The 13,315-nt window shown below is 41.5% G+C and overlaps 1 protein-coding gene across 3 annotated transcripts in view; it reads right to left on the bottom strand.

Annotated features, from left to right (window-relative positions):
* The window catches only part of PALD1 (phosphatase domain containing paladin 1), a 143,909-nt gene extending 135,622 nt beyond the window's left edge, over positions 1 to 8,287 (bottom strand). For 2 of the 3 annotated variants that reach the window (XM_039348162.1, XM_039348167.1), the window contains exon 1: positions 7,851 to 8,287. In XM_039348162.1, coding sequence (XP_039204096.1) covers positions 7,851 to 8,200 — 350 coding nt within the window. In that variant the 5' untranslated portion in view covers positions 8,201 to 8,287. The other variant, XM_039348164.1, reaches the window with a different exon arrangement.
* Positions 8,288 to 13,315: the final 5,028 nt, after the last annotated feature.

Raw genomic sequence — 13,315 nt, forward strand, 5'->3', positions numbered from 1 at the left:
ATAAGAGGGAGTAGGACAGCTAGGGAAAAGGGAAAAAAATGGCGGACAGCGTGGTTTGGCGACCCTCATGAAATGGTCATTCAACCCCAAATGGGGTCCCGACCCACAGGTTGAGAACCACTGAACTAGGAGATGGTGTAGTTGGGTAGCAGGGAGGGGTGCAAAGTTCCTGCCAATTCGCCTTCACTGCAGACAACTTACATGTGCAAAGTTTGCTGGCCAGGTGTTTTGGCACGCTCAGCAGCAATTCCTATTGGCTCTCAAAAGCCAATAGAGGGAGTAGCACAGCTCATGCAAAAGTTGAAAAAAAAACCATCAAAAAAAGTTGCCGGAACACTGTTCTGAGCGTTCTGTGAGGAAAAAAAAGCCCTGCAGATTAGTCTTCAAATATCGAAAAGGAGGACATGAAGGAGGACACTTTTCGAGGGAGGACAGAACTCACTAAAGGAGAACTATCCTCCCTAAAGGAGGACTGTTGGTCACCTTATTTAAATAAACCTTTGGTTCACAAAATCCTAGACACTATTATCTTGGAGTAACCCTAATGGGACTTATTTCCAAGTAGATTTTCACACCAATGCACTGTGACAGGTTTCATACATTCTACTAAGTCAACACTCAAGAAAGAATGTAATAGGTAGTCCTGTTTAGCAACCACGATTGGGACCAACAAAGCGGTTTGCTAAGTGACACCACAACTGTGCTAATGATCTTACTATAGCTTCCCTTTGCTTTACAGACCCGCAAAGTCATAAATGCAAGGACTGGTCACAAAGTTACTTTTTCATCACCCTTGTAACTGCAAACAGCCACTAAACAAGTCAGTCCCTAACTGAGGACTGTCTGTATAGTTTTATACAATGTACAAACCATCCTGTTAGTAGAAAAATCCTGTTATTCTTAATTTGGACATCCCATAGGGATCCACCCTCAATGGTTTCCAGTAGCCAATAAAAGAGAATTGTTGTGTGCAACCAGAAAATAAAACCCAGATTTCTGTTAAGCTTCTCCCTGGCAAGATGAGCTGAACCGTTTGAATCCAAGAACCTTTAATAAGCAACTTACTGTAGAAAAAAAAAACTAAATTCCAGCAAATGCTAGGTATTAACAGCAAGCTCTATTTATAGCGAAATCTCTTTTTTCCCCACCCATGCCATGCTAGAAGGCATTCTCTTCTGCATAGAAGACATGAGTTATGTCTGCTTCTTCAGTTTGAAAATGGACACAGTGGATATTTCCCCAAGCCACAAAAGTACTACACAATGAGGAAACCCTCTCATTTCAAACAAAAAGCCAATAAAGATAATATTGTTTCATACACATATATTTCCAGAAAAAAGGGTTGAATGCTCCAGCTGAAACTATAATCCTCAAGAACAGCACACACTTTGCTAGAGAGACGTTTCCTAAAGATGGGCTCCAACACTAGTCTGAAAGCTCGGAAGATGAAACCTCTAGTCCCAGTGACCAACCCAGATTGGATCCTATAATCCAGGGCTTTTCAACCAGTGGTACGGGTACCACCTGTGGTACACTGGCACCTGGCAGGTGGTACGTGACCATCCTAGAAAAGTGGTAGCAAGGGAGGGGAATGAGCTGAACTGGTGTCAGCACTGCACAAGCCTGAGCAAGAGATGGCTGGAACTGCAGGACTGTCAGGGATCAGCGGAAGCGCCAGGATCAGTGCCCCTTTCCAGCTGATCGGCACTTTTTCAGAGCTGTCAGGGCTCAGCGGAAGCGCCAGGATCAGCGCCAGGCTCCTGGTGCTTCTGCTGAGCCCAGAAGAAGCATTGATCAGCTGGAATGTTGCAGCATCTCCAGGGTCTTGGGATTTACATTCAGATGCTTGGCAACTGATTCATATTTATGACGGTCACAGTGTCCCAGGGTCATGTGAAGTGACCAAAAACCTGCTGCAACCACCCAGCAGATGGGGGAATAAAAACCAAACACCCCCCCATCCCCGCTGCCAATCCTCAACAGAAATGTTCACAACAATGAAAACCTCGGATAGGAGGAAGAGCACCGCCAGGCGGGCAGGCAGGTGTCTTGCTCGGCTGTGGCTTGGAGGGCACTTTTTTCAGTGCCATTGTAACTTCAAACAGTCACTAAGTGAACTGTTGTAAGTCGAGGACTACCTGTACTTTATCACTTTTTTCCTTTTGGGAGGGGGTCATCAAGTTTTTGACACCTTGCTAGGCGACTGGTGATACTCGGATGTTGCCATATCCTAAAAGTGGTACAATGGGTGAAAAGGTTGAAAAGCCCTGCTATAATCTTCAAGTCTCAACACCATCAGTGTGTGCATCTAACCAATCTATATGTTATACACACACAGACAAACTTATTTATTTCCAATCAAGTTTCAGAATAGGACATGATATGGAACTGACACTGATTATGCTAATAAATGACTATCAGGACTTGCATGGAAGGACTATATCCCTCCTGGTCTCTTTATACCTCTTGGTGGCTTCCATTACCACCCGCCACAGTATCCTTCTCCAGAGAGCGAAATAGAGGATACCATTCTAAAATTGCTCTATCCTTCCTAAGTGGTGGCTCCCAATGAAGGTCAAAAAAGGTTTCTGAGTTGCTCCTTATGGAATACTCTTCCAAGCTGCTTGAGTAATTACATGCCATAACGTCATTGTCAAGTCTTAAGGATCAGATATTTTTCTCCATGACTTTGCTAATAAGAACTGAGTAACGCTGTTGTAGTAATTTCAAGGTAATACTGGGACTTGTCAAGATTCTACCACAGGTCTGACACAGCAAGTAATCTCACAGAATTTTTCCATATTATAAGCAATGCCCTTATCTGATTAATATAAAATAAATCCTACTGACATGGAAATTTCAGCCAAGTACCAAAGCATTGATATACTTAAAACAATTCTCTATACAAGTTACAACATAAAAGCACATATTCTTTTTTTTTTTTTTTTTGGTCCTGATCCACAAAGCCAAGCATGTTTCTTGAAAAGGACGTTACTAAATGTAGACTGAAGATCAGAGAAAGGTGACATGTCACATCCTGTTTTAGCAAATATTCGGTAATATTTAGGGAACAGAAGTAAGAAAAGAGAACTGTAGATTTCCTTCTGGGCTAAAGGAACTGTTCTCTGATTACTCCAGTTTGAAAACAATTTTTTAAATAACTACAACTGTGTAACATGAACACAAGATGTGAAAGATATGTACTTAGGGACTGATTGTATGTTACAAATGTGAGTAAAATTGGGTGGTTACACATAACAATAATGGAAAAACAGTTCACCAAACACCTAGGACAATGGAAAAATTAAAAAGTTAATCTAACACATTAAATGACCATTGCTCTACAAAATCAAAAAACTTCAAGTAGTTTCTCTCAACCATTACTTACACATTACATAAATGCCTTGCATATAAAATCAATTTTTTATTTATGTATCAAATTTATATGGTTGCTCATCTCACACAAGGTGACTCTGGTTGGTATACACTAAAAACAACATTTAAAACGTATTATAAAACACATAATTAAACAAACAAGAACAATGCTGTCTAAACTAATAATATTTGCACACATCTAGATTTCCTTTTTCCATAGTTCTGGATTTGCTTGGAAAGCACAAATATTCAAAGGAAAATCTAATCATTCTCATTCAACTAATAAAAAAAAAATCAACTTTACAAGCTTTCCATATATTGAACTGCAGCTGCTATATTAGGAGGGATGAGGGAAGTGGTCATTTACCAACATCTAGATTGTCCTAGATTCTTACCTATTTAAAAATAAACAGGTTACCCCTTAAAGGTGATCCGTACAATCAATCAAAGTTAAGATAAATCATGAAAAAGCCTTAAAACGTACACCTTTACAGCTAGTCCTAGACTTATGACCACAATTGAGTCCAAAATTTCTGTTGCTAAGGCAGTTTTTAAGTGAGTTTTGCCCTATCTTATGATCTATCTTCCCACAGTTGTTAAATGAATCACTGCAGTTGTTACGTTGTTTTGAAATAAAATTAACCTAGTATATAATTTACAAGGTGTGAAGGTATTATATTGCATGTGGCACTAACCCCGAAAGTTTTAGCTTCTATTTTAAAAGATCTTTTAAAACAAGACAAAATGAGACAGGCCATGCCAGAACTAAGACAAAGCTGTTAAGATGTGACTGTGGTGCTCCAGAACAAACATATAGTTCAAGAATATCTCCTCAGAAAATTTCAAGGCACCTGGGATGTTCTCAGCACAGCCACACCAGAAGCAGTTACGTGAATAACTTCCTTAGATATCAAATTATAACATCTATCCCACTGCAATTATATAGTGATTGTATTATGGTTTTATCTTAATTTAATATTTTATCTCCTATATTGTATTGAATATCACTACTAAATAAACAAGACAGAACAAAATTGGAGATATAGAAGATCTCTGATTTGTTTACATACAGAATTTTTTCCACCAAGAACTAGTTGTCCAAGATGAACCATTTGTAATAACTACATATACATAAGAAGACAAAGGAGAGATGGTATGCTACCATCACATCCAGGAAACCAACCAACCAACCCATTGACTCCATCAGATTTTGCATCACTTAGCACAGCCATCGAAATGAAGGAAAAACATGCCAATAGTGGCTGGGCAGGACTCATATGGCAAACACACTCTGTGGTTTGATATGTAGCCAAGTCCATCAGGGGAAGCCTTTAAAATGTTGAACATTGTTCCCAGACTGGACACTGCTTGTAGCTCCCAGTGCAGAGCAAACAGAATTCCTTCCTAGTAGAAACTAAAAAAAAATACACTTTGCCTTCTCTGGTTGAAGAACTCGAAACTGGAAAAAACCTGATTTTATCAACTGTCCTAAGGGAAAATGGGGAATGTGCCACCCTGTTGGTATTTTTAGAAATAAATACACAGACATAAACACACACACACACACACACACACACACACACACACAGAGGGAGGGAGGGAGGGAGGGAGGGAGGGAGGGAGGGAGAGAGAGAGAGAGAGAGAGAGAGAGAAGAGAGAGAGAGACTGTTAAGGAAAGAGTCAATGGAACAGAAATGAGAAAACATTATGCAAAGTATGAGTAAGTGGTACTTCTTTTAACCATCCTTACAGATTATAGTATCCTTGCTCTGACCTGCTGCTCTACACTTGTGTTGAATGCAGTTCACATCATCTCCAGCTACTACAGGTAGTTCTCGACATAAACCTTCTGTTTAGTCACCAAAGTTAAAACGGCACTGAAAAATGTGACTTATGTTTTCACATTTATGCCCATAGCAGCATCCCCCATGGCCATGTGATCAAAATTTGGGCACTTGGCAACTGGCATGTATTTGTGACACCTGCAATGTTTCTGGGGTCATAGGATCCCCATTTGTAACCTTCCCAGCTGGTGTCCGACAAGTGAAGTCAATGGGGGAAGCCGGATTTGTTTAACGACACCCCCCCAGATTCACTTAAGAGCTGCAGTAATTCACTTAACTATGGCAAAAAAGGTTGCTAAGTGGGACACAACTCACTTAACAACTGTCTTGCTTAGCAACGGAAATTTGGGACTCAACTGTGGTCATAAATCGAGAACTATCTGTAGATGTATTTACAGATAATCCTCAACTTACGACCACAATTGAGCCCAAATTTTTTTGTTGTTAAGCAAAACATTTGTTAAATGAATTTTGTTCCATTTTAGTACCTTTCTTTTCTTTTCTTTTTTACAGGAAGTAATTTTATTACAAAGTAAAGCTGTGTCCTGGGCAGAATTAAGTCTTTTACTGTAGAATACATCAGGAATGGAAACTGATGGTTTGTGGGCTCTTGATAAAGATTTTACTACCTTTCTTGACACAGTCTTTAAGTGAATCACTGCAATTGTTCAGTTAGTCACACGGTTGTTAAGTGAATCTGGCTTCCCCACTGACTTTGCTTGTCAAAAGGTCGCAAAAGGGGATCCCATGACCTCAAGATACTGCAGCCGTCATAAATATGAGTCAATTGCCAAGCGTCTGAATGTTAGTCACCTGACCCTGGGGATGCTGTGAAAAAAGTCATGTGAAAAAACAGTTATAAGTCACTTTTTTCAGTGCTGTTCTATCTTTGAAAGGTCACTAAGTGAACTGTTGTTGAGGACTTCCTGTACTAAAGTACAACTAAACTTTCCCCAATCTGGGGCCCATATGAACTAGCAAACAAAGTTTGAGTAGATTGAGAGAGGGTCAGTAACAGGCAGGAAAAGAGCCATAGTAACCTATAGATACCATATAATGCAATTTGGCCATTTGTGAATAGACAATAGCTCTTATGTGTACAGCAAAAGCCAGAAAATAAATTTCACCCAAATGCTAATATTCCAGATAATGGTTATACTTCCAAATAGTAGGCAGGTGGTATTTGATGAACGTGAAACATAAGCTTAAATAACTTCCAGTATTTTAGATTACATCCCTTATCTAATCCTGACCACTGTTTAGAATTAGAATAATGTTTCTCAACTTCAGCCACTTTAACTCCCAGAATTCCCCAGTCAGCTTGCATCTTAAAGTGACTTGGGTTGAGAAACACATTGAAGAATTATAATCCAGTTGTCTGCAACCAGCCTATACCGGCATTAAACCCACTAAGATTTAGGAACCAATGATCCAGGTCCCAATTCAACCTCAGAGAGGAAGTTCCATCCATCCATATCAGCTAATATTTAATTACTAAAATGACAGACACCTTATTTGGAATATTTCCATCTTATGTCCAGACACTTTATTTGGGCTTCTAGAAATTATTAACCTGAATAAGCAGCTTGTTTATTTATTTAAATTTACATACTCACCCATCTCACTTATGAGATTCTGGGTGAATCACAAATGTCCTGTGTCTCCTAAGAAAATTCATTTTATTTCATCTTGCAGGCCAAAGCTCAACAGCAATAAATCAAATTAAACTCCATAGTTATGGCTTTGAACCCCTGAATTTCTGAAGTCTACATATTCCACTTTCTGTCCATCCATGTTTTTATTCAAATGCTTTGTCTACCTCTTCATCTATCCTACCCCAAACCAACCCAGGCCTGCATTTTCAAAGCCATTAAAAACTATTACATCCTCCTTCTTCCTCCCACCTCCGCCATCCCCATTTCAAAGAATACACAAAAGAGGCAGACAAATCTTTTAAGCGCTGGGTTGCACCTACACTTAGAAGAGGCTGTCTGGACCACATGCAAAACTAATATATCTGCAATTTACTCAAAACTCATTTTCTCTTACTGGATTATAAAACAACTACACAACTAGATTGGCACAACGCCCTAGGCTAAAATGTAATCTAGCCACTATCTGCATTCCCACATGTTAAACCACGATGAACGTGGTTCATCGTTTATATAAACATTATAATACAATATGTAATACAATATATGATAATATTTTAAAATATAATAACATAACCCGCATTATAAATTAAGTCACAGACTTAATAGCTTTCCTCCGTTCCCATTCGCAGTACCGGGTCCACCAGCAAGGTTCAATCCCCTTAATCCTTTATCTTGCTAAAAGTTCCACGAACACGTCGGAACTTACTTACGAGTAAACAGAGATACACTAGAATGTAAACCTGAACCCACCCAGTACTCGCTTGGTCCAAATCTGACCGCGGCATCCGTTCGCAGGATAGTCGGGCTCCGGAGCGCAAGGGTGCCCAGCGAAATTGCCTTTCCCCGCTGAGCTTCGCGGTAAACCGGCGCCGAGATCAACCCGCCTGGAAACAGCAGCCCTTCCTGCCGGGAGAAACGAGGACGAGGGGAAGGTCGGAAGGGATCCCCCAAGCCGCGAAACTCGGCCCTCGCTCACCGGAAAGGCTGCATTCCCCGCCGGCCCGGAGAACGAAGAGAAGCGCCGGGGCGCAGAGCCAGCCCTTTGTTCCCTGCGCATCCACGCGCCGCTGGGCTGCTCGAGAGTGCGCGGCTTCCACTAGGGGAGGCAGGCGGAACTTCGGCCGTTCCCTCGGCTCCACTGGCGGGCGTGCCGGCGACGGATCGGACGAAAGAGCCGGTGGGCACGGAAGCACATGCGCAGCGAGTCCCGGTCCGCTTCTCCCGAGGAGGGGTGGCGGGTGCGGGGGGGGGTTTCAGCCGCCTCCTCAGCCGCTCCCACCCTCCTCTTCCGTGTGCTGCCTTCGTCCGCCACATCCTAGCAAACATCCCGACCCGGTAGTCCTCGATTTACGACCTCAATTGGGCCCAACATTTCTGTTGCTAAGTGAGACAGTTATGTACATTTTCTTCATTTCACAGACTTCCTGCCACAGTTGTTACGTGAATTGGTTATTAAGTCAGTGGCATGGCTGTTAAGTGAATCTGGCTTCCCCATTGACTGCAGGTCAGAAAGTTGCAAGGGGATCAGATGACTCCGGGACACTGCAATGGTCATAAATATGAATCGGTTGCCAAGTGTTTGAATTTTGATCATGTGACCATGAGGATGCTGCAGTGGTTGTGTGGAAAAAAAAGGTCACAAGTCCCAGTTTTAAGTTGAGAACTACCAGCTGTACCCTGGTCACTTGAGTTTGCACAACCTGGAGTTTTACTAAATTCCACACTGACTGGGTTGGTGCAAGTACCGATGGGTGAGTTTGTAGTTTAGCAGCTCTATTTACTTCTCAGGGTTGCTGTATTCTGATTTTTTTCCCCACCTGTTAAGCTCTACATCAGCCTTTGACTTGAGTTTGTACAAATTGCTGGGATAAATCAGGTTCGTTGCTGTGCAGTGTCCCGTGGCAAACCCAGCCCAAATGGAGAGTTTATGGCTAGTACTGTATGTTGTATGAGTCTAACCCATTAGGTTAACCATGGTGTCAACATAGCCTCTGGGCCAGTAGCTAGCAGAATGCTGTGGAAAAATGACCCCTGGTCCTCATCACCATCCCATCTCCTTTATTCTTGCCAGCACTACATTTTTCTCAGAAGGATTGGCTTTTGCAAAACTGTAATATCTCAGTTAATAAACTAAGCGTAAAACTGCAGTTGCTGTATTTATGCTTGTGTTGGTTACTTTAATCTTGCTCACTGGAAAGTTTTGCTTATCTAGATCTCTTATTTCCTCAGCATGGCCCGATCAATATTTAATCTGGAAAGAAACCCAGGTTGTAACTGTTATCAAAGCAAACCACTAAGGTCCAGAAGAAACTTAATACTTCTCTTCAAGAAAGATGGAAGATATAAATCCAAGAATCCGAGCAAAAGGTTTGCTGCTTCCTTAAAATTTTTGAAAGTTTAAAACTGAATTCTATATATTATTATAATGTCCTGAATGTTTTATTTTATGCCTTCAAGTCGGTATTAACTTCAGGCAACTGCGACTAGACAAGTCTCTACAATTTTCTAGGCAATGGTTTTGCCACTGCCTCTTTCCAAGGCCTAGAGAGAGGGACCAGCCTAATGCCAGGCAGCTAGCTTTGTACTTAAGGCAGAACTAGAACTCCTGCTTTCAAGTCTGGTGCCTCAACCACTGCCCTAAATTGCCTCTCTTGAATGGCAATTATTTAATAACTAGGGCAGGGGTTCTCAACCTTGGCAACTTTAAGACTTGTGGACTTCTGCTGGCTGAGGAATTCTGGAAGTTGAAGTCCACAAGTCTTAAAGTTGCCACCGTTGAGAACCTCTGAACTAGGGTGTTTGGTTTTTTTTTTTTTTACAACAAAACAATATCCAACAGCATAATTTTGTCTTGCTACATACCAACATTATTCAGCCCTTTAAAAACTCTTTAGATTCAAATTAGGACTCGTCCTAAGGACAACTTAGTGTCCAGATTTCACTAAAATAAACTGAACTGATCAACATTATATAACTAAGCCACAACTATCCTTATAAGAAGCAGTATAATTATAATCTGAACAGAAAATATTAAGTGATAGAATACAGATAATCTTTGATTAATGATTGCCCTGTTTAGCAACCCTTCAAAGTTACAGCAGTACTGAAACAGTAGCTTTAGAATTGGTCCTCACATGTATGACTGTCACAATGTCCTTGAAGTCATGTGATCACAATTTGCATGCTTCCTACTTGGCTTCCGTCAAGCAGAAAATCAATAAAATTGCAATAAAATCGAAAGCAAAATGTGATTTTTTAATGACTGTGTCACTTAGAGATGGAGTTTCCAGCCCCTGTTGCGGTTGTTAATTGAGGACTACCCATAACTAGCAAGGGATGAGGTTTTGTTGGATTTTGTATTTGAGTTTTTAATTTTCTAAGCCTCCCAGAGTGAGTTGGGCGCCATATATATTTTCCTAATAAATAATTAAATAAAGATCAAGAGAAAGGAAGGCACTAAGCTTTGACAGTATTAGCACCTGGCCAATATGCCTAGATTCTGAAGCCAAGCAAGGTTGAGCAATCCTAGTTAGAATTTGGAGGGTAAATCACTAAGGAATGCAAGGTTTATTAAGCAAGACTGGGAAATTCCAAAAAGAATCTCAGACAAAGGCATTAGAAAACCACTTCCATCCTGTTCTGCAATATTTTTATCCCATCCTGCAAAACTGAATTCTAACTAAAAGGCATGAGCATTTCACGTTTAAACATCAGCATTTTGCTTCCTGTCCCCTCTCCCTTCTTTCAAAGCAGGCAGGGAGTGCCTGTTGTTTAGAAGTAGCCAAGAACAAAGCAACTGAGTCAATTGTCGAAATGCCTCTGTGCCTTTTATTAAACGGTATTTGTTTGTGTCCTTTGTATGAAGATCCCGTACTTGCGCTGCCACATGCATCGCACATGGACAGGATATTGCACAATTGAGGTGTGGATCTCATTGCCGGGAATTTCATACAATAGTCAAATTGAAATTTAGACATAGTCTGATGAAAGTGGGAAAAGAACTCTAAACCTTTAGTAAATTACAGAAAATGCCCCAAGGCAAATGGCATAATGACAACCTAGAGAAAGGATAATAAGGCACATCCAGTAATGAGCTGCAGTCAAACTGAGGTAGTTGAAGAAAGTGTGTCCAGGAAAAACTAAGGGAAATTTGCTGCTCTAAGTTAATCATAACTTAGAGCGTGGTGGGCTGAAAGAAGATCTGAATCTGCTCTTTGACTTCTGCGTCATTTACAAAAAGTCATCAAGGATTTCGTTACAATCAGCAATTTTTTCCCCCTAAACAGCACAACTTATATACTGTGTGGATCCATGCTGAACAGGCACGGATGGGGCTGAACAGAGTTAGACTTAATCGTGGCAAGACTGAGTGGCTGTGGTTTGGGAGGGCTGCATGTCTTCAATAATTATCCGTTGTTACTTCTGGATGGGGTTGTCCTTCTCCGTATTGAACTAGTCCACAATTTGAGGAACTTCCTAGATTACTGAAAGAATATGCAGTGTTGTGGTTAGGAAGCCCTTTGTTCAAATTCATCCTATGCACCAATTGCATCTGTTTCTGGATCAAATGGCCCTAATCACAATTAGTCATGCCTTATTTACCTCTTATTGGGCCTTATGAAGGAATAGAGAACTTAGGTAAAGTATGAAAAAACCAGATAGGGGAGAAAGGAGTAAGCTATATGAGGTGAGATAGAAGGAGACATGAGAAAGAAACTTGAAATAATCCAACCTTGGTTTTGTTTAGGGCAGTGTTTCCCAAACTTGACAATTTTAAGGCATGAGGACTTCAACTCCCAGAATTCCACAGCTAGCATTGGCTGTGGAATTCTGGGAGTTGAAGTCCTCATGCCTTAAAATTGTCAAGTTTGGGAAACACTGCTATAATGTAAAGCAACCCTGGAATCCTTGCTATCCTATTTTTTTGCCAGCATACCGTGAAAGAAGGGGGGACTCAGGGATGCTATGTAAGTTAGGGAACATGCAGTTGTAATTTTACTTCACGACCACCAGGTAGGGAGAAGACTCAAAGCAGCATTCCATTCAGCCCACTTGCATCCTTGTCCTCCTGCCCTTGATTGTAGCAGCCTTGATAGATGTTTTCAGCTTAGGGTCACTTTCTGGAGCCTCTGAATATGAAGTGTCCTTCAAAAGTGCTTTAGGAATGCCAGTGATGCCCTGTGTATCTGTTGTTATAGCTGGAATAGGCAAAAATGCCACCATGTCACTACCAGGTAGCCAGTAATGTTCCCTGGAATATGGGCAGGAGAAAGCAGAGTCTTGCATCCAGTTTTGATCATCATGATGTAAAAAAGATGTTGAGACTCTAGAACAGTGATGGCGAACCTTTCAGAGACCGAGTGCTCAAACTGCAACCCAAAACCCACTTATGCATCGTCAGGTGCCGGGTGGGTGTGACCATTGGCTGGGTGTGGCCCATTGGCTGGGTGTGGCCAATTGGATGGGTGTGGCCCATTGGGTGGGCGTGGCTGCAGTGGTAACAGCAGACTGGGTGGGACTAAAAAGTTCAATCAATCAATTCCAACTTTGCAAGATTTTTTTTTCCCGCAAGAAGTTGAAATTGACTGATTATTTGAACGTTTGTTTTTTTTTGCACATGGCGGCGGAGGCCTAAAGTGAAAAGGTTTTATAAAACCCAGCTGAAGGTCTAGGACTGGGGCGACGGCGTGCGTGCCCACAGAGAGGGCTCTGAGTGCCGCCTCTGGCACCCGTGCCATAGGTTCGCCACCGCTGCTCTAGAAAAAGGATGGAGAACAGCTAAGTTGATTAGGGAATTGGAGGCTAAAACATACGAAGAACGGTTGCAGAAATTGGGTGTGTCTAGTTTAATGAAAAGAAGAACTAGGGGTTGACATGATAGCAGTGTTCCCAATATTTCAGGGGCTGCCAGAAAGAAGAGGGAGTCAACCTATTTTCCAAAGCATCAGAAGACAAGATAGGAAACCATGGATGGAAACTAATCAAGGAGAGAAGTAACCTAGAACTAAGAAAAAATTTCTTAACAGTAAGAACAATTAACCAGTGGGACAGCTTGCCTTCAGAAGCTGTCGGTGCTCCATCGCTGGGGGCTTACAAGATGAGGTTGAACAGCCACTTGTCTGGAATAGAATAGGTTCTCCTGCTTGAGTAGGGGGTTGAACAAGAAGATCTCCAAGGTCCCTTCCAACTCTTGTTATTCTGAATGTTTCTGCTTGGAGAAGTGAAGGCAGTCACTGAGTTCTGTGATGAAAAATGGCCTTTTCATCCAGGTTTGTATACCAACCAGTTCACTTCCTTTCTGATCTTCCTGCTCTAGACCTCAGAGTAGGCTGCATTTTTCATACATTTTTGAGGTCAAGCTAGTGCTGCTCTATTCCAGCTCCACTTAAAGATCCTGCAAGTCCTCCTCATGTCAAATGTTGTTTTAATTTCATGTCAAGA

Source organism: Crotalus tigris, unplaced genomic scaffold (assembly GCF_016545835.1).
Source record: "Crotalus tigris isolate CLP2741 ecotype Arizona unplaced genomic scaffold, ASM1654583v1 scf7180000018124.1459596, whole genome shotgun sequence".
Lineage (NCBI taxonomy): Eukaryota > Metazoa > Chordata > Lepidosauria > Squamata > Viperidae > Crotalus > Crotalus tigris.